The sequence below is a fragment of the Haplochromis burtoni genome, unplaced genomic scaffold (assembly GCF_018398535.1).
Source record: "Haplochromis burtoni strain Fernald_Lab_line unplaced genomic scaffold, NCSU_Asbu1 Contig_362, whole genome shotgun sequence".
Classification (NCBI taxonomy): domain Eukaryota; kingdom Metazoa; phylum Chordata; class Actinopteri; order Cichliformes; family Cichlidae; genus Haplochromis; species Haplochromis burtoni.
This window is the reverse complement of record NW_024582723.1, coordinates 442,066-462,423: the sequence shown is the minus strand read 5'-3', so window position 1 is coordinate 462,423 and position 20,358 is coordinate 442,066. Positions and strand designations below refer to the sequence as shown.

The 20,358-nt window shown below is 41.3% G+C and overlaps 1 protein-coding gene across 1 annotated transcript; it reads right to left on the bottom strand.

Annotated features, from left to right (window-relative positions):
• Nucleotides 1-102: 102 nt before the first annotated feature.
• Nucleotides 103-19,682, bottom strand: LOC102310613 (amyloid beta A4 precursor protein-binding family B member 1-interacting protein-like). Its single transcript, XM_042228881.1, has 12 exons — nt 19,443-19,682; nt 15,080-15,139; nt 13,611-13,698; nt 12,895-13,106; nt 12,680-12,802; nt 6,548-6,694; nt 6,376-6,450; nt 6,147-6,290; nt 3,820-3,930; nt 2,404-2,502; nt 2,058-2,142; nt 103-233 (listed from the first exon to the last, which is right to left on the bottom strand). The coding sequence occupies exons 1-12, from the start codon at nt 19,470-19,472 to the stop codon at nt 103-105; spliced, it is 1,305 nt and encodes a 434-aa protein (XP_042084815.1). The 5' UTR covers nt 19,473-19,682.
• Nucleotides 19,683-20,358: the final 676 nt, after the last annotated feature.

Below are 20,358 nucleotides of genomic sequence, written 5' to 3'. Positions count from 1 at the left end.
ATCTTACCACTGCTATGTGTTTATGTGTAACTGCAGCCTTATTTTAGGAGAAACTGGCTAAATCGAGGCTATCTGAGATTAATTCGCGATGTACACAAAGTCTCAAAAGGATGTACGTTCTGGAGGGGGAGGAGGAATGAAGTCGGGTGGTGGCTCATATTCGTAGTCTTCAGTATGGTTTGCGGTTTTGGGTGCTGATAGACCCGGGTCAGGGGTGTGACCACTGGATTTTTCTGTAAAGACACATAAGAATGAAATTAAGAAGTCTTGAGTTTCAGATTCAAATATTCAGGACTTTATGCCGAAAATAACATAATACAAAGATGATACAAAGAAACTGTTCAAAAAATAAATAAAAAAGGTAACACACACATCGAGTCTTGATGAATGAAATATTCAGGGTGAAAATCTTTGCTGATTTCGATTGTTTAATTCATCGAGAACAAACTAAAGAAACACAAACACATAAAAAAAACAAAGTTCAAAACTGAAATCACAGTCTGATCCAACTGGTGCCCCTGTGTAGCTGCATCCAGTCCCAACAGCCTCTGGGCTTCTGGTCAGAAATCGGATCGTGTCCTGCTGGATCTCTTCACACACATGGATCAGGATATCACTGAGCTCCTGGACAAGTCGCTGTTTGGCAGTGTTGGATTCGCCAAAGTTGGATTCAACTCTGGTGAAGGTGAGGGCCAGTCAATGGGCAATCAGCGCCTTCGACATCCAGGCACTGCTTACACACTTGGGCTGCATGAGGCTGGCTACTGCCCGGAAACAGGAGAAACCCAGTCCTCACAGCATGAACATAATGTCTAATGATAGGCTGGACGAATTCATCCCAGTTCACAACAGTCAGGGTGGTATTCATCATTCAACATGACACTGCCAAACTGGCACACTGAATAATGTTGAAGGCAGCATAAAATCTGACTATTTGATGCCTGTGACATGAACCTGCTTTCATTTGTAAAGACGACAGAGTGCCAGTGGTGGACCTGCCAGTTCTGGTGTTTTCTGGCAGTCAAGCTGCACAGTCCTGGGCTGTGAGTACAGGTCCTACTAAATGATGTGGGGTCCTCGTGACACCATCACAAAGTGGGATTCTAACAGCTTGGTCAGAAACACAAACGGTAGGCTGTTGGACGTCATTTTATGTTCCTCTATGCACAGAGGAGACAGATACTGGTCGTGCTGGCCTTCTATGGCCCTGTCCAACTCCTTTTATGTAATAGGCTGTCTCCTAGTATCTCGCCAACACTCTTGAGACTGTACTGACAGACATAACAAACCTAGTGATGCCAAACATGGATGTGCCATCCTGGAGGAGCTGTTCCACCAACTGCAAACACCAACTCGCTGCATCAGTAGTGACAAGAATATTTCCAAAAAAGGAAACTTAGAGATAAATCAGTCGGGAGGGATACGAAGAGATTAATGATCTGTGGCCACACAAGAGTAAAGTAAAGCAAAAGTAACTATGGGAATGGGTTCATAACTGTACAATGAGAAATAGTTTAAGCTAAACAATTTTAATTTAAAATTTCATCACTCAACGTAAAATAAGCAAATATTTGGGGCTTTGGGCAGCACGGTGGCACTGTGGTTAGCACTGTTGCCTCACAGCAAGAAGGTTCTGAGTTCAATAGGGTGGGGCAAAGTCTCACCGTGGTTTCATTCTTAACCTGATGTGATAGTAATGACCCAAGCCATTTTACACACCATGGCTCATGTGATGATGTACATGATTATTAGAAGGTTAGCGACTACCACCAAAGAGGACGACCCCCACTAGGGTTTAAACGCCTATCCATGTTTTGTTTTTAAAATTGCAGAAGGATGTGAGGATGAATGTCTTCACAAGCTTAACGATTTCCAGTTGCCTTATTTTAGCACACAAAGAACCGTTTTCACTCATAGTGCACAGATTGTTATAATACTTCTGGAAATTTGCATGTCAATATCTCTGCATGCAATTCTAAGGGCAAGTAACATTAAGGAGGATCAGCATGTCCATTATTCTAACATAGTTATATCTTAGTACAGACACTGAAACTTACCTTTATATGCAGCAGACTGAAGGGTTTTCGTAGGAGAAGCTCTCTTCATCGCTGCCTGGTAGTTTTTATACAGGGCGGTTCCATACTGAACACACACAGAGGACACAGTGACATATATATACATATATCTTCTATATGTATAAAAGAGGGCTGTGTTTGCACTGTCCATTCATTCACGCCGTGGCAGACATTTCTGGAGTCACATAATTACATGACACACCAAAAAGTAGTTTCTAAAAGGTGTAGACTCCATCCATCAACCTGAACGAGTGGACCGTTTGAACACGGTTTTTAATTTCACTGTGTATGGCAAAGCGAGCTGTGCTACAGTTGGGCTGAATCTGACCTTGGCTATTCTGATGGAGTTGACCCAAAGCACCAGTGTTTTTTCATCATCACAGCAAAGTAACTTGATGTAGGGAGAGTCTTTCTGGATGCATGGGTGCTGGGAAAAGAGTGACAACAAAGAAAGCTTTTATGCCAAAGAGGACGGCCAGTCATTTAGTATCACAGTCCACTTCATTGATGGGGAGAAAAGAGAAAGAAATGGTAAACAGGTATGCTTTCTGGTATCAGAAGGCTCTAAAACGCTGCATCCTACGTTACCCATAAGTCTAATTCTTTTAGCAACCTGGGAAAAGCCAACATCTTTGCAAACCTGCACATTTAAGCTCACAGTTACAAATCCTGTGACATCACGCTGACATCATTTATTCAAGATGTCTTTCAGCGACACACAGAAAATGTCCCACTGTTTTCCAAAGGTAGGGAAGTGGGTCTCATTTATATTAAATTAAATGCTAGATTTTGGTGCTTCTGTAAAAATATATATTTGTAATCCACAAAAGCATCCAGCAGAGGGCAGGCCATGCCAAACTGTAACTACAGAGTGGGCCGTGAATAAGCACTGAAGGGTTAAATCATTGCTCTGCCACTGTCATTGTGGAAGTCGTACGCGTGACTAACACTACATCTCCAGAGTGCACGTGATTATCTGGTCAAATTCTTACAGCTGAGAAGAATCTGTTTAACATACTGAGAAACGACCCCAAAAACAGGAAACTAGGTTGCACCCACTGGTCAGTATGGGCGAAACCAATTGAGGTTTTGTTTTTCTAGTACCACTTCCTCACTTAGCTGCATCATCTGAAAAAAGCCATCTTGATCTGTATGCTGAGTGCATCCGGTATCATTTAACTGCGGTCACTTCGGTTGGTGTGATATTTGAAACACATGTTAATGGAGAACAATATGAGTCAGTATGAGTCTTAAGCTACAGCTGAGTAGCCCTCAGATATAAACTTACATGGCCTTCAAATAGTACTACCTCAGGTCTGCACTTTGCACCACTCCATGTTTAGGTCTGCCCCCGAACTGAATTAAAATAAGTGATAAAAACCAAACCACAATCTTCTTGTTGCACTCTGCACTTCTGGTCACTGGTCTGTTTTATTCTTGCATGTTCAGGAAGCCTTCAGAGTGCTTAAAACAGATCAGACTACTTGAACTAATGAGAATGGATGCATCTCAGACTTAAAAATGGTAACTCAGGTAATTTTTCTTATAAGTATGCAAGTGTCCTTACACTGTGACTTTACAAAGAAGGGTCCCGAGTAAACAGCGGATCTTGTTTACAGCGGTTTTGTTGTTGTGTGATTGCAACATCAGCCTATGATCAGAAAGAAGCGTGAAGAAATAGGAAAGTTGCATAAAGGGCTTCCTGATGCCATCGCCACTTTAAGATTCAAGCTGCTGAGCTGACCTTTAGCATGAAGCAGAAGTTGGTGGGAGCTCTGTACTTCTGTTTGTAGTTCTTGGTCATATAGATGTTGATTTTTTCAAAATGGACAAAGCAGGCGAGATCAGTGGACGACTGGAATATAGAAAACAACAGGATATTATGACTCTATGGCAGATAGATACATAGAACAAAAGCTCAGACATTGGCTTCCTTATAAAATAACAAAATGTTTGTGATTTTGTCTCATTGTTTAGCAGCGCTTGTGGTAGGTATTAAAATCAAGGCAGATGGCCTTTGATGCAAATCCACGAGTTCACACTCACGCTCTGTACCATGGAAATTATACTGTTAATCTCTGTTAATCTCCCTTTTTTTAATTTCAATGTTCAACACATCATGTTCACACATGTCAAAAGATGTTGATCTTCAGCTGAAACTTCAAAGTCTCACTTCTTGGAACTGTAGATGACCAACGGATGACGGCGCCGTACTTTGCTTCTTCTTTTTGCTCTTATTCTCATGTAGACACATAAGACACACACGTCTGCTCCATCCATGTCTCCTTAAATGATTCCTTTTATGTCTGTGATTTGCACATCTGCCTCACACAGTGTTGGGAATTCTTTCACTCGGACGATTTTTGGTGTCAAGCCTGGACGGGCGGTGTTTGTCTTCTCCGTTTTAGTGACAAAGACGACATGTTTCCCCTTAGCGTCGGCGAGCCAGCAATTCAAATTGTCCATCTTCATTTCTCCAGCTCTTCCTCGTGTCTTTCCAGCTCTGTGATGCTTGACCGCTCAGATGGATGCCATTATGCACTTCACACGCAGGCGAAATATTCTTGGATTGTTGTTTATTGGCTGCTCTCATACTTGCTTTAACAATTCGATTTAGTTCAAGTTTAGTTATATAGCACAAAATCTCAACTACAGTTGCCTCAAGGTGCTTTCTATTGTAAGGTAAAGACCCCACAGTAATACAGGGAAAAATGGGCAAGCACTTGGTGACAGTGGGAAGGAAAAACTCAGTTTTGACCAACATGTTCAGCTTTACACATTTACGATCAGCAGTCCTTCTGTAAAGCTGAATAAATGGGAAGTGAACTGCCTGGCACTAAATCAGGTGAAAAACATTTTACTAAAGCTGTAAATTAGCAAGATTCTGATGATGTTTGTTAGTCAACTCAATTGCTGTATGTGTGTAGAAGTGATCTAAATAAGACTTTGCTACATTGTACATGACATGCAGTAGCAGTGAACTGAAATATGCACCTGAACTGTTGCTAAAAAAAAGAAAAGAAAGCAGGGCTGCGTCATCACTAAGATGGTTTTGTTTTTAGTAAATTCACATGAGACAAAATCAGATGGTAGGCGTGCACTACAGCGACTCTTATTTCCAGTTAGAAAGACACTCCTTTATCTGCCTGCTTTACCGCTGCTTTTCTGTTCTTTACCTCACAACCGCTTTCCCACGCGGTCGATCTCAATACTGACATCATTACTCTAGTCCAATCATCTTCTTGCCCGCCTTCTTTGAGCCAATAAGCCCCCAAGGATCTCTCCTCATTGAACTGGCTTTTACATTTTAGTAATAAACAGTAAAACGTCTATGACTAAGGGTCTTGTGCTTACAACATGATGTGCCTAAAAAGCTGCATTCTGTCTGAAGGCCACCAGATGGCGACAGACGTTTGCAAAAAGTCTGCGGAAACAGCTTTCTGACTTGACCTCTGTAAACACTCCTGCTGAGTTCATGGTTCATCATTTTGGGTCATGCTGAATAAAAAATTAAGTCCATTTTGTAAATCTTCATTATATTATATTTCATAATGAAGGACTAACTGGAATGAAACAACTTGCAAACTGGTTAACGACTTGTTGTTAGCAAGCAATGGTGGCGTGGTGGTTGCCTCACAGCAACAGTGCTGGGTTCAAATCCAGCATCTGTGTGGATGTGTGTCTTTGAGCTGTGTGGTTAGGTTAACTGGTGCCTGTCTCTCTGTGCTGGCCCCCCTGTCACAGACTGGCCTATCCTATCTTAGGATGCTAATGGTAGCTGGGGATAGGCTACAGCTCTGGTGACAGTGAATTGGAAGATATATACACAACATACAACAAAAAGTTATATGTGCTGGAATTCAGTGCAGCTATCACAGTATCTACATGTAGCTTAAATGTTTACAGCAGTTCAGGTTTGAGACAGGCCTCATTGAGATCAGCTTCATCTAAAGCCGAGCAGCAGAAAACAGCTAGCCTGGTGTAAGCTGTAGAAATGATTTTGCTCACTCAGGTTGCTAAACCTGTTTTCTTTTAAGCAACAATACAAATAGAAACTTTGATTTGTTATACCTTTGTTTTTCCTTTGGGCACAAAGTAGATGCCCGAAGCCCTGAGCACAAAGTAGCGCGGTTTCCAAACCTTCTTCCCATCTTCTTTGAGGTAAAGTGTGCCCTCTAGGTCGGGAACGATCAAAGTCGAACCCCCGAAATTCTCCTGCAGCGTCAGAGGAATGGCATGAAATGCAAAACTGAAACGTGGCGCCATCAATGAGATGCAAAAATGTGGCACTGCGACTGACCTTGACAAGGAGATCTTTAGCCTGCTGGTTAATCGCACTCAATGCTGCCTTATCCTTTTTCCACATGTAAAATATCTTCACGAGATGAGAAAAGCACAGTTTACTGACTGAGCATTATAACATATAATCACACTTCACCAAGAAGCAGGTTCTCTGTTACCATATTGCTCACCTGAGGATCTGTGAACATCACATACTTTTGTGGTCTTGGCAAAAAGTAGATTTTGTTTTCACTGTACCGAGTCCAAGCAGACAGTGGTTCCACCAAATGTTCATGATCCTCAAAGGTTCTTTCTGAAATAATGGACAATAAAGCAAATTAAGGGAGGACACTCCACAAAAAACCTTTGGAAAGTGGGAAATGTGTGCTCTATTCAAGTGAATTCAGTCTTATTTCTATAGCACCAAATTAGAGACTCTAGAATAATACAGACAAAACCTCAACAATTACACAATACCCCTGTGAGTAAGCACTTGGCGACAGTGGGAAGGAAAAACTCCCTTTTAACAGGAAGAAACCTCCAGCAGAACCAGGCTCAGGGAGCGGTGGGCATCTGCTGTGACCAGTTGGGGTGAGAAAAGGAAGACAGGACAAAGACATGCTGTGGATTAATAACAAGTATGATTCAGTGCAGAGAGGTCTATTAACACACAGTGAGTGAGAAAGGTGACTGGAAAGGAAAAAACTCAGTGCTTCATGGGAATCCCCTGGCAGCCTACATCTACTGCAGCACAACTAAGGGAGGATCCAGGGTCACCTGATCCAGCCCTAACTATATGCTTTAGCAAAAAGGAAAGTTTGAAGCCTAATCTTAAAAGTAGAGATTAATAAACGGCTTGCTTTCTGTTAATATTCAAATTTTCTTTCACGTTCCTTTGTGTCTGCATTTTGGTTCCACTCCTCAAATTCATACATATGTCTAACCGTTTTTCCCCACTCGGCGACACACCCGTCGGGGGTCAAACTCTGGTAATTCTGTTCTCAGACATGTGAAGCTAGAGACACCGGCAACCATAGTCAATTTTCTTCCAGGGGCCAGAGCAGGCGACATTGAAGGAAATTTAAAACTGCTGGCTAAGGGTAAACGTAAATTCAGTAAAATCATAATTCACGTCGGCAGTAATGACACCCGGTTACGCCAACCGGAGGTCACTAAAATCAATATTGAATCGGTGTGTAACTTTGCCAAAACAATGTGGGACTCTGTAGTTTTCTCTGGTCCAATCAGACCAGGAGTGACATGTTTAGCCGCATGTTCTCCTTAAATTGCTGGCTGTCTGAGTGGTGTCCCAGAAACGATGTGGGCTTCATAGATAATTGGCAAACCTTCTGGAGGAAACCTGGTCTTGTTAGGAGAGACGGCATCCATCCCACTTTGGATGGAGCAGCTCTCATTTCTAGAAATATGGACAAATTTATTAAACCCCCCAAAATATGACTATCCAGAGTTGGGACCAGGAAGCAGAGTTGCAGTCTTACACGCCTCTCTGCAGCTTCTCTCCTCCTGCTACCCCCCAAAAAACCCATCTCCACAGAGACTGTGTCAGCTTCCAAAAAGACAAAAAACAAACTAAAAACCAGCAACAAACAACTTAAACATAAACAATTACAAAGAAAGAACAATACAGTATCCACATCCTAACCAAAGAGTAAAACAGTGAAATGTGGATTATTAAATATTAGGTCTCTCTCCTCCAAGTCTCTGTTAGTACATGACTTAATAATTGATCAACAAATCGATTTGCCTTACAGAAACCTGGTTGTAGCAGGATGATTATGTTAGTTTAAATGAATCAACACCCCCGAGTCATTCTAACTACCAGAAACCTCGAAGCACAGGCCGAGGGGGCGGTGTGGCAGCAATTTTTCACACCAGCCTATTAATTAATGAAAGACCAAGACAGACTTTTAATTCATTTGAAAGCCTGATGCTTAACATTGTCCACCCCAGCTGAAAAATTTTAGAAACCAGTCTTATTTGTTATCATCTATTGTCCACCTGGGCCTTACACAGAGTTTCTCTCTGATTTCTCAGACTTCTTATCTGATTTAGTGCTCAGCTCAGATAAAATAATTATTGTGGGTGATTTTAACATCCATGTAGATGCTAAGAATGACAGCCTCAACATGGCATTTAATCTGTTATTAGACTCAATTGGCTTCTCTCAAAATGTAAAAGAACCCACCCACCACTTTAATCACACTCTAGATCTTGTTTTAACATATGGCATAGAAACTGAACATTTAACAGTGTTTCCTGAAAACCCTCTCCTGTCTGATCATTTCCTGATAACATTTACATTTACAATAATTGATTACACAGCAGTGGAGAGTAGACTTTATCACAGATGTCTTTCTGAAAGTGCTGTAACTATGTTTAAGAATGTAATCCACCCACTGTTATCATCTTCAATGACCTGTACCAACACAGAGCAGAGCAGCTATCTGAACGCTACCCCAACAGAGGTCAATTATCTTGTTAATAATAATTTTACCTCCTCACTACATATGACTCTGGATACTGTAGCTCCAGTGAAAACTAAGGTTTCAGATCAGAAGTACCTGACTCTGTGGTATAATTCTCAAACACGTAGCCTAAAGCAGATGACTCGTAAGCTGGAGAGGAAATGGCGTGTCACAAATTTAGAGGATCATCATAATTGGAGAAATATTTTGCTGATTTATAAGAAAGCCCTCCGCAAAGCCAGAACATCTTACTATTCATCACTGATTGAAGAAAATAAGAACAACCCCAGGTTTCTCTTCAGCACTGTAGCCAGGCTGACAAACAGTCAGAGCTCTTTTGAGCCAACCATCGTTAACTAGTAATGACTTCATGAACTTCTTCACAAATAAAATTCTTATCATTAGAGAAAAAATTACCAATAATCATCCCACAGATGTAATATTATCTACAGCTACTTTTAGTACCGTTGATGTTAAGTTACTCTTTTTCTCCAATTGATCTTTCTGAGTTAACTTCTATAATTATTTCCTCCAAACCTCCGTGTCTTTTAGACCCCATTCCTACAAAACTGCTCAAAGAAGTCCTGCCATTAATTAATGCTTCAATCTTAAATATGATCAACCTATCTCTAATAATCGGCTATGTACCACAGGCCTTCAAGCTGGCTGTAGTTAAACCTTTACTCAAAAAGCCATCTCTAGACCCAGCAGTCTTAGCTAATTATAGGCCAATCTCCAACCTTCCTTTCATATCAAAAATCCTTGAAAGAGTAGTTGTCAAACAGCTAACAGATCATCTGCAGAGGAATGGTTTATTTGAAGAGTTTCAGTCAGGTTTCAGAGCTCATCACAGTACAGAAACCGCTTTAGTGAAGGTTACAAATGATCTTCTTATGGCCTCTGACAGTGGACTCATCTCTGTGCTTGTCCTGCTAGGCCTTAGTGCAGCGTTCGATACTGTTGACCATAATATCCTATTAGAGCGATTAGAGCATGCTGTAGGTATTACAGGTACTGCACTCCAGTGGTTTGTATCATATCTATCTAATAGACTACAATTTGTTCATGTAAATGGAGAGTCCTCTTCACCCACTAAGGTCAATTATGGAGTTCCACAGGGTTCAGTGCTAGGACCAATTCTGTTTACATTATACATGCTTCCCCTAGGCAGTATCATTAGAAGACATAGCATACATTTACACTGCTATGCAGATGACACGCAGCTCTATCTGTCCATGAAGCCAGATAACACACACCAATTAGTTAAAGTGCAGGAATGTCTTAAAGACATAAAGGCCGCTAACTTTCTGCTTCTTAATTCAGATCAAACTGAGGTTATTGTACTCGGCCCTGAAAATCTTAGAAATATGGTATGTAACCAGATTCTTACTCTGGATGGCATTACCTTGGCCTCCAGTTATACTGTGAGGAACCTTGGAGTCATTTTTGACCAAGACATGTCCTTCAATCCACATATTAAACAAATATGTAAGCCTGCTTTCTTTCATTTGTGCAACATCTCTAAAGTTAGAAATATCCTGTCTCTTAGTGACGCTGAAAAACTAGTTCATGCATTTGTTACTTCCAGGCTGGACTACTGTAATTCATTATTATCAGAATGTCCTAAAAACTCCCTGAAAAGCCTTCAGCTAATCCAAAATGCTGCAGCAAGAGTACTGACAGGGACTAGAAAGAGAGAGCAGATTTCTCCTGTTTTGGCTTCCCTTCATTGGCTTCCTGTTAAATCCAGAATTAAATTCAAAATTCTACTCCTCACATACAAGGTCTTAAATAATCAGGCCCCATCTTATCTTAATGACCTTGTAGTACCATATCACCCTGTTAAAAGGGAGTTTTTCCTTCCCACTATCGCCGAAGTGCTTTATAGGGGTCATATGATTGTTGGGCTTTTCTCTGTATGTATTGTTGTAGGGTCTACCTTACAATATAATATAGGCCCCATCTTATCTTAATGACCTTGTAATACCATATCACCCTATTAGAGCACTTCGCTCTCACTCTGCAGGCCTACTTGTTGTTCCTAGAGTATTTAAAAGTAGAATGGGAGGCAGAGCCTTCAGTTTTCAGGCCCCTTTTCTGTGGAACCAGCTTCCAGTTTGGATTTGGGAGACAGACACTATCTCTACTTTCAAGATTAGGCTTAAAACGTTCCTTTTAGCTGAAGCATATAGTTAGGGCTGGACCAGGTGACCCTGAATCCTCCCTTAGTTATGCTGCAATAGACGTAGGCAGCCGGGGATTCCCATGATGCATTGAGTTTTTCCTTTCCAGTCACCTTTATAACTCAGTATGTGTTAATAGACCTCTCTGCATTGAATCATATCTGTTATTAACCTCTGTCTCTCTTCCACAGCATGTCTTTCATCCTGTTTTCCTTCTCTCACCCCAACCAGTCGCAACAGATGGCCGCCCCTCCCTGAGCCTGGTTCTGCTGCAGAGGTTTCGTTCCTGTTAAAAGGGAGTTTTTCCTTCCCACTGTTGCCAAAGCGCTTGCTCATAGGTGGTCATACAGTATGATTGTTGGGTTTTTCTCTGTACCTATGAAGCGCCTTGAGGCGACTTTTTTTGTGATTTAGTGCTATATAAATAAAATTGAATTGAAATTGAATTGTACTTCTGTATACTGTGACATTTACAGTTGCTTAGTTAATTAAGTGACTTAATTACTCACTTTTATTTACTAATTGAATTACTAAATGAAGCTGGAATTGTGCATTCTGCAGTTTTTAATAGTGTGTTATTAGTTTTTAAAGAAACAATATGCATTTTATACTATATTGTAAAAAGTATAAGGTAAGTTGAATTTAAAATATAATTAATAAAGTGTTGACTTTTTTCATCAATTCTTGTAGATACACAGAGTCGAGACTGAGCCTGATGATCATACTGAATCAGATGACAGCGGCAGGAATCTCCAAGTTCAACTGCAGATTGCAGATGCAATTATATTAATGCAGATTAATATAAACTCTTCAAGGGTCAAAATCTGCACACACATCATTCTGCATAGTGAAGGTCAGACAATTTGTGCATTGATCTTGAGAAGTAAGACTCATTAATTAATAGTAATATAATTAGACAAATGTTGAAACTTTATATTTCGATACATTTTGTCAACAACAAAAGAAACCAAGCTGTGCAGGCACTGATAACTGAATCTAAAGACCTTCATTTTTGTCAAGATTTGCCTGATTTAACTGTTGTTACCCTTGTTTAGAGCTCACCTTAATATGTATAAAAATGTGAAAAGTTTTTGATGTGTGTTAGAATGATTGTTTAATTGGCAAGGTGTGAACGAACAATTTTCAGAAGCCTCAAAATTCATCTGTTACTATTCCACGAATGTTTCAAATAAATTTCACCTCCATTTCAACATTGAATACGACTGTGGACATAAGAGCTAAAAGGTGCTGTCCACGCATGTGTCCGCTAAGCCCCAGAAGGGTATAACCTGGGTCAAATGTGTTATTGTGTCTGACACACCTACAATATGAGGACTCGCAGAGTGACGTCACTGAAAGTGTGTTTAAAGTGTGTTAAGTTCCAAAACTGGCCAGTAGGCGGTGAAACTGAAAGTGAGCAAAAACGCTAAACACACTTAAACACACTTTTTCATAAAATTGTGATGTTTCAGGACTTCCGAGATTTTTGGTTTGGGAGCATGTTGGGAGCCTCTAGAACACTTTAGAAGGCTCAGAAAAATGAGGACCTCAAAAATGTCCTCATTTTTCTGAGCGTCCTCATTTTGTGAGTGTGTTATCATAAAATTGTCCTAAGATGTCACGAAAACAAGTACACACACACACACACACACACACACACACACACACACACACACACACACAAAAGAAAATCTGCTGATCTTACCTTCCTCATTTTGGCTTCTTTCAGCTTCTCTAGAGCTAGTTTTATTTTCTCTGCTTTTGTTTGGGGTTCTCTCTGGAAACATAGAAGAACGTTATCTCTTTTGCCGCCCCATGTCCAGGAAATTCTGACTTTATATTTTCTCTCAGTGCAAAACTTTGGTTTACCATTTGCATGTTCCTGCAGGATACATCTGTGCTTGGCGGAGGAGGAAGGGCAGTGGCTGGCTCATGTTTCTGAGTCGTTGCGGGTGGTGCAGTTTGATCGTTTGTACCGCCGATGTTTGGTCCAGAAGTAAGGGGTTCCTGCGCGGCTGACTTTGATTCCAGGTCAGCCATTAGAGCATCCAGATCATTGTCTTCCAGTTCATTAAGAGACTCTGTAAGGAGATGTGTGGGTTTAACTATGACCTCAAGAGGGTAAGTTGGAGAATCATGGACGTAAAGCTGATTAGTTCAAAACTTGAACTGGCAAGATACATCTATTGAGAAAAAATTAACAAGCAGCATATTCCAGTGGGAATACCAGGCAATCCTGGGAAACTAGGAGCGTACAGTGTCCTGTATCCCCCTCCCACTAAAACACAGTTTGCTTTTGATTGTTTCAAATTGCTGATATGGCTTTTTTGCACCTCGGCCATAAAAAGCTCATCAGGTACTACAGATGAATCTGTTAAAATTCTCCACAACGTCAAGTCTCAGTCACCTTGCCCCTTGGTCAAAATGGGACCCCCCCCATAGGTCAAGTTTTCCGAATAGCTTGGTTAATGTGATAACTCAAGAAGGAAGTCACCTTGGATTTTCAAATTAATGCCATAGCATCTACTCGGAGGCTGAGGGAGAGTGCTTTTCTTCTGTGAAACAGAGTTTTATCTGCTACTCACCATTCAGGTCGTTGAAGCCAATTGAAAAGGTTTTTTCTGTCTGGGCGGCAGAATCTGCTTCTGGTGAGTCACCTTCAGTCTTCAGACTCTGCAGGGACATAACAGCAAATTAGCATCATCAGAGCCCCTCCGCCATCCCCACAGCCATGAATTACAGTTGCATGTCGTGAAAAACACATGTATGATCACATAGGTCGTGTTCTTGGAGGGAAGCAACAGTTCATAGTTTGAGGTGGCGCTTTAAATCGAAACCCTGTGTCCTCAAAATACTCTGAACTGCTGTCTCTTGGTAACTTGTTTCCCTGTACTTCATCACGCTCTGTCTCCGAGCTAAATCGGTAACACGAAACACATTGCGCTCAGTGTTTGCAGGGGACAATAAATCACAAGTGTGTTTGTTAAGAAAGAACGATTCATCACAACATTACATATAATCAGTGATTTATAATTGGGCCTTCCGAACTAAGGAAATGGCTCTGATATTTCAGTGTCCCCACCATTAAAAAACTTGCTATCAAGAAACAGACTCAAACTGTATGATTTTAATTGTTAACATGCTCTGTCTCTGCAGGCTCACTCATAAACAACCTGGGCAGAAAACCTGGAAACAAAATGATGCCTCCGAGCAGGCTGTTCCACCCTGCTGACTGTGCCTAATAACACATTTGGTCATACTGGAGCTGCTCCGTAGATGACACCTCCAAGCCTCTTTAGACCAGACCTTTTTATACTTTCCTTTAAAAAAGATTTTCTACCTCCGAGGCAGTAAAGCATAGAGAACCAACCCAATCAAGGCAATAAGTGGAATCATTTAAATCCTTTTGTTTCTAAGAGTCTCTGGGGGTCGACGCTTAACTCTAAATGCTTCTCTCGCGAATTCTCCTAATAGTCTTTGAAATGGTGTTTATCACTGTGATGGCTTTCCAAAGAGGATGCAAGTCAGAGTGACAAATGGAGCCTTTCTGGTAAGCATGATGTAATACTGAACATAGATTGATTCCATTCTCAGGGCCGTGCTCGTTTGCAGCTTACATGCAGGGGTTGGAAATTGACATTAACGCCAAGTCTCAGACCCAGGCTTCAATCAGTTATGAGTGTATAATGTGTTTCTTGGCGAGTTGCAGTTTTATGATGAGCAGCTTATGTGTGCTTAAGGAAATCTGCAGCCATTGCCCACATTCCAATCCACAGATGATGACCTCACATGTCGGCATTACGGTCGTCTTGCAAAAACAAAAAGGCTGTAATCAGACAATGCCCAGATTATGACTAAAACACTGAGTGGATTATTCACTTTCATTAACCTGTTCCTGCCTCAAAAGAATGGCATCTTGCACAGTATCAACATGAAGCACTATTCACACATTTTCCAATCTTTTACAGGGATTGCCATGTACCTTAAATGTTCATCAGTTACAGCATCACAATCAAATCAAATCGAAAACAAAAAAAAAGAAAAGAAAACTCACCTGAGAGAGATGATCCATCTCTCCGAGCAGGTGAGTGAACATGGCGTCTATGTCGTCCATCTGCAAACGGTAGAACGAGGAATTCAGATTTTTTAGGAGCAGTTTAGGGGGATAGAATGATGCAAGATGCAGAAAATAAAGTAGATAATGGTGAACCGCCCTGTAGGAGGCACTAGGAAGTGAAAACTTTGGGCGATTTCAGTTCGTTTTGCGATCAGTTTCGTGTTTGTTTTGTGTCAGTTCTGTTTGTGGAAAACCTGGGGGGGTGCAGTCCGGCATAACAGCTGACATTTTTGTGGCAGGGCCCACACAACCAGTAAGTGTATGCGCACACATGCACAGTTCTGGATGTGACAATCCCCATGGCAACAGGGGATAAACAAAATGCAAAGTGCAGCATCTATTTAGACAGAGCAATCAAGAGCAATGATCCGCTGTGTCATCTCGGTGACTTTACAAAGAGCCGAAGCAGCTGTTTCTGTGCTGCTCTGGCTGCAAAGTGCTTCAATTCCTTGGACAGCAAACGTGGAGCTTGTGACCTTCCATTTTCTAAGTGTTCTCTTTAGTATGAGTGCACAGCATAGATACATTTCTTAAATAAGCTAAATAGTTTTCACCTCCTGTAGATGCCATCTGTGTAACTCTTTGTACAGTCTGTGATGGAAGAGCGATAGCTAAAACTCAAATGCTTTGTTTTCTTCGCACTAAATTGATCAGCCCTGCAAAAAGGCTTCATTGAGATCAAAGGTTTTCACCAGACCAAATTTTCTGTGGAATTCAGTGTCTGGGTTTTTCCATATGGGGGCGGCATCTTGCCAGCTTTAGGTCTTGTATGTGGATCGGCTTGAAAAGCAAACTGAAGAATGAGCCCTCTGCTTCTTGCCAACTCTGCAAGACTGTTGCAATATGTGGTTATCAATACCAGTAGATGCACTTATTTTGAAAGGAGCCCAGCAGCTTACCCTGACTCTGAAAGCTGCACGTACAGCAAATATAGAGGTGGGGATGGTGGTAAGATTTAATATAGTCGTTTTATTTGAAGCGACTCTTTTGTATGTGCTAATTTATGAGCTCAGCAGGTCATAAGCATGATACCATTTCCTGATCTTCACACACATCATGTTTTTCTGCACTTTTACTATGACACATAAGCACGTAACACTGCAGTCATACAATGGCTCTGCAAGTTTGCATCTATTATTAGCTTTTCTTTTCTTTTTTGCTCTAATTTCAAAATGTGTGAGGTGGAAACTGTTTCCATTCTTTTTTGCACGTCGTTAGGTTTTGCTCTTGTTTGTGCAACTGACTGTCTTTAACATTAGAAAAGCAATCTGATCTACCCATCTTAACATGCTAACGTATAGTTTTGCACCCTGTCCTGTTCTGTGGATTTTATCTTTTGGGTTTTTTTTCTCTTTCATCTAAGAACCCTACACTGGTTATAAAAGATGAACACCTGGGCTATTCAGAAACAGCATCTTTAAGTTAAGGGCTCGTAGGCAAACTTTACTATTTAGATTATTAGTATTAATTTGTCATTTCTATTAATCCTGTTAGCTGTGTAAAGTTTTTTATAAAAAAAAAAAACAAACTATGGGGCGATCGTGGCTCAAGAGTTGGGAGTTCGCCTTGTAATCGGAAGGTTGCCGGTTCGAGCCCCGGCTTGGACAGTCTCGGTCGTTGTGTCCTTGGGCAAGACACTTCACCCGTTGCCTACTGGTGGTGGTCAGAGGGCCCGGTGGCGCCAGTGTCCGGCAGCCTCGCCTCTGTCAGTGCGCCCCAGGGTGGCTGTGGCTACAATGTAGCTTGCCATCACCAGTGTGTGAATGTGTGTGTGAATGGGTGGATGACTGGATATGTAAAGCGCTTTGGGGTCCTTAGGGACTAGTAAAGCGCTATATAAATACAGGCCATTTACCATTTATTGTTCCTGAGGTAATCTGCCTGCTCTGGCTGAAAATATTTGCATGGACCAAAGAGGCGTTGTTACAAACTGTAAAAATGAAAACTGTTATCTAAAGGACGCTAAAGTGCCCCATAGAGCTAAAGAGTGCTGTCATTTTAAGTGAAACATTTCTTCACGTTTGTAATTAAAAGCAAGACTATGTCCCCACTTTTCCCAATACTGGCTCTAGGTTCTATGTTTTGTATATATATACTTTGAAGTATTAAGCTTGAAGAATGAAGTACCTTCAGGGCTATTTCAAATCTAAATCACTTTCATCCAGCCTAAAAGACCTATTTCAACAATGAGATGCAAATGTATTCCCTGTATTCGCAATTCAGTTCACTTCAGTTTTATTTATATAGCACCAGATTACAACAAGAGTTGCCTTAAGGCATTTTATATTGTAAGTTAAAAACGCTACAAAAATACACAGAAAACGGCAACAATCAGACCTCCTATGAGCAAGCGCTTGGCAAAAGTGGGAAGGAAAAACTCCCTTTTAACAGGAAGAAACCTCCAGCAGAACCAGGCTCAGGGAGGGGCAGGGCCATCTGCCTCGACTGGTTGGGGGTGAGTGGAGGGAGACAGGACAAAAGACACACCAGTGGAAGACTGCCAGAGATTAATAATAAGTAATGATTACATGCAACGTGTTATATAAAGACACAAGGTGAGTGAATTGCATCATGGGAAGCCCCCAGCAGCGTAGGTCTGATGCAGGGAAACTAAGGGAGGACGTTTTAAGCCTAATTGTGATTATGGACATAGAATAATAAAGTCGAGGTCAGTAATATAAATAAACGATGACCACAGCAGACATCGGGGCGATCGTGCTCAAGAGTTGGGAGTTCGCCTTGTAATCGGAAGGTTGCCGGTTCGAGCCCCGGCTTGGACAGTCTCGGTCGTTGTGTCCTTGGGCAAGACACTTCACCCGTTGCCTACTGGTGGTGGTCAGAGGGCCCGGTGGCGCCAGTGTCCGGCAGCCTCGCCTCTGTCAGTGCGCCCCAGGGTGGCTGTGGCTACAATGTAGCTTGCCATCACCAGTGTGTGAATGTGTGTGTGAATGGGTGGATGACTGGATATGTAAAGCGCTTTGGGGTCCTTAGGGACTAGTAAAAGCGCTATATAAATACAGGCCATTTTACCATCGGTTGGGCTGTTTAGCTTGGCCCTAATATATTGCAAACTTTAAAGCTGGAGCTTAAAGTATAGAACATGCAGATTCTGTCCTGTGTGCACTGAGTCATACATGTTGTTTGAAACATGTATAAACTGTGTTCCTGTATTTATTAGTCTCTGCATAACTTGCGCATTGTCATGCGACAGATGCGCGTCCACTGTGCCATCTCTGTTGCTCAGTCTCATTCTGTGTTTACGCCGAGCAGTAAACAGACCATTAAAGTGAAACGGGGTAAAAGGGGAAGAGTGGAGCGAGATGTAGCTCACTAGGTATTGCTTCCACATGAAAGTGAAATTTTTGGATCGCTACAGAACTTTACCTCTGGACTTCTGCGTCACACATGTGAAACTCATTCCAATCCTCCGTCTCCTTTGTCTCGTGTAACCTTTTCGTTTGATTTTTCCCGATTAATTTCAACAAATGTGCATTTGCAGACTGCGCTCATGAAAGCAAGCATCGCAAACACCACATTTGTTTATGAATTCCATGCTCTCATCAGGCATGTCAGAGTGTTGCCTCTGCCTCCCGATGTGGTCTCACACATCAACAAAAACGAGGCAACGCCAAGAGACACGCAGGCGGCCGTGCCAAAGCCTGAGCACAAAAGGCGATTTATTGAGATGTATGTGCATGAAAGGAATCACAGTGCATTGCCTGCTAACAGTAAACCAACATGTTTTCTCTCTTCTTGCGGTCGAGAGCTTCTTGCTGTTTTCTAATTAGTTGCACAACCGTCCACTGGCTGCTGTGAGAGGGCATGTGTTTGTCTTAAGCAAAGCTGATGTGGCCATTCAAGTATTTAACTCTTAAAAGAACCAACAGAAGGCAGAAATGTGTGTATGCACAGTAAGCCAAAAGCTTTACATACTTCAAATGATTAGATTCTTATCCATCGCTCACCATGAAAGTGTGATCACTCTTAACGTCAGGCTGCAGTGTGACAACCAGCCCCAAAATACAGCGAGAGCCAGAGCAACAAGAGCATCACTGAGCTGATCTGGACTTACAGCTACATGAAACAACCAAAACTCGCAAAAGCAAGACTGCAGCTCTTAAATGCTGATTTAATCGTGCTCATTTTATTTAAGGCTATCCTGCAGCACAGCACTGAACTGTTAACACAGTAGTTCTGAATTCAGTAGTAGCATATTTTTTATTGTATTGATTTACTATGAAGTTCCAACCAACTTAAATACAAACTCTATCTTTCATTAACACATTTTTAGCATTCTTACCTTTTCTCTGTCTTTGACACATGGAAGCATCACAGAGTGAGTGTCATTGCTGCAACCCTGACAGGTCAGTCTATATGTGAGCGCTTGCACATGTGACTTTGTCTGCACTGCCTGATATGCTACAGATATTCGCTCAGCTTCCTCTGAAATCAGGAAGTAGATCTAAGTTTTTCTGGTAAAGCAGATAGGGCTTAAGTAGTGCTCTGAGCTCTACTTCTGGCCTGGCAGGGCCACACAGTTGTTTTCACTACTTTATTCTGGTAAGAGCTATCAGTAGTTCCTTAATGTGGGAATGTGCTACTGATATATACCCTTTTATTGTAGTACTTAGTCAATACAAATTTGTATTTACAATACTTATTATTTGAATGGGGGCTGGCGATGTCAGCAACCTTCCAGTTTCCTTTAAAACTCAGATGTCTGAGAACATTTTAGCTTGTTTTTTCTCACATTTGGTTTACTTATACTTGTTTACCATACCTGACATTGATCTGTGATGTTTCTTTTATATTTTACATTTGGTCTACATAATATTTACGAGGTTGATTGGTGGGAAATCATTTGAAAACGTCGTACAACAAAAGGTCTTTTAGAAAACACACACAAAGGATTAGAACATTTTGAAATATGAATGAAAACAGATCTTATATTTATTATATTCAGTGCAATAGACTACACAGAACCCCTGCAGATTACAATAAAACAAAATGCTGTTTTGAGTTTAGGAGAGTGGTGCGCATGTTTCAGCTTTTCCCTGATGCGAAGTGGTTTTGATAAGATGAAACTGTTTCTTGTCATTAAATGTTAAATGTACTGACTCCCTGCTGCACGGCCATATGTTAATGTTTACTTAAGGGAACAACAGCACGATGTTCTACCAAAGATTGTTTATGGACAGTGGTGGAGTGGAGTGGAG

Excerpts from the sequence above, each read along its gene's own strand:
- LOC102310613 (XM_042228881.1), bottom strand. The coding sequence starts at position 19,472 with ATGCTTCCATGTGTCAAAGACAGAGAAAAG. Across the intron at positions 15,140-19,442 it reads GTGTCAAAGACAGAGAAAAG|ATGGACGACATAGACGCCAT; the intron begins GTAAGAATGCTA and ends TACCGTTTGCAG. Across the intron at positions 6,695-12,679 it reads GTGTGTGTGTGTGTGTGTGT|TTTGCTTTATTGTCCATTAT; the intron begins GTGTGTGTGTGT and ends GTCCTCCCTTAA.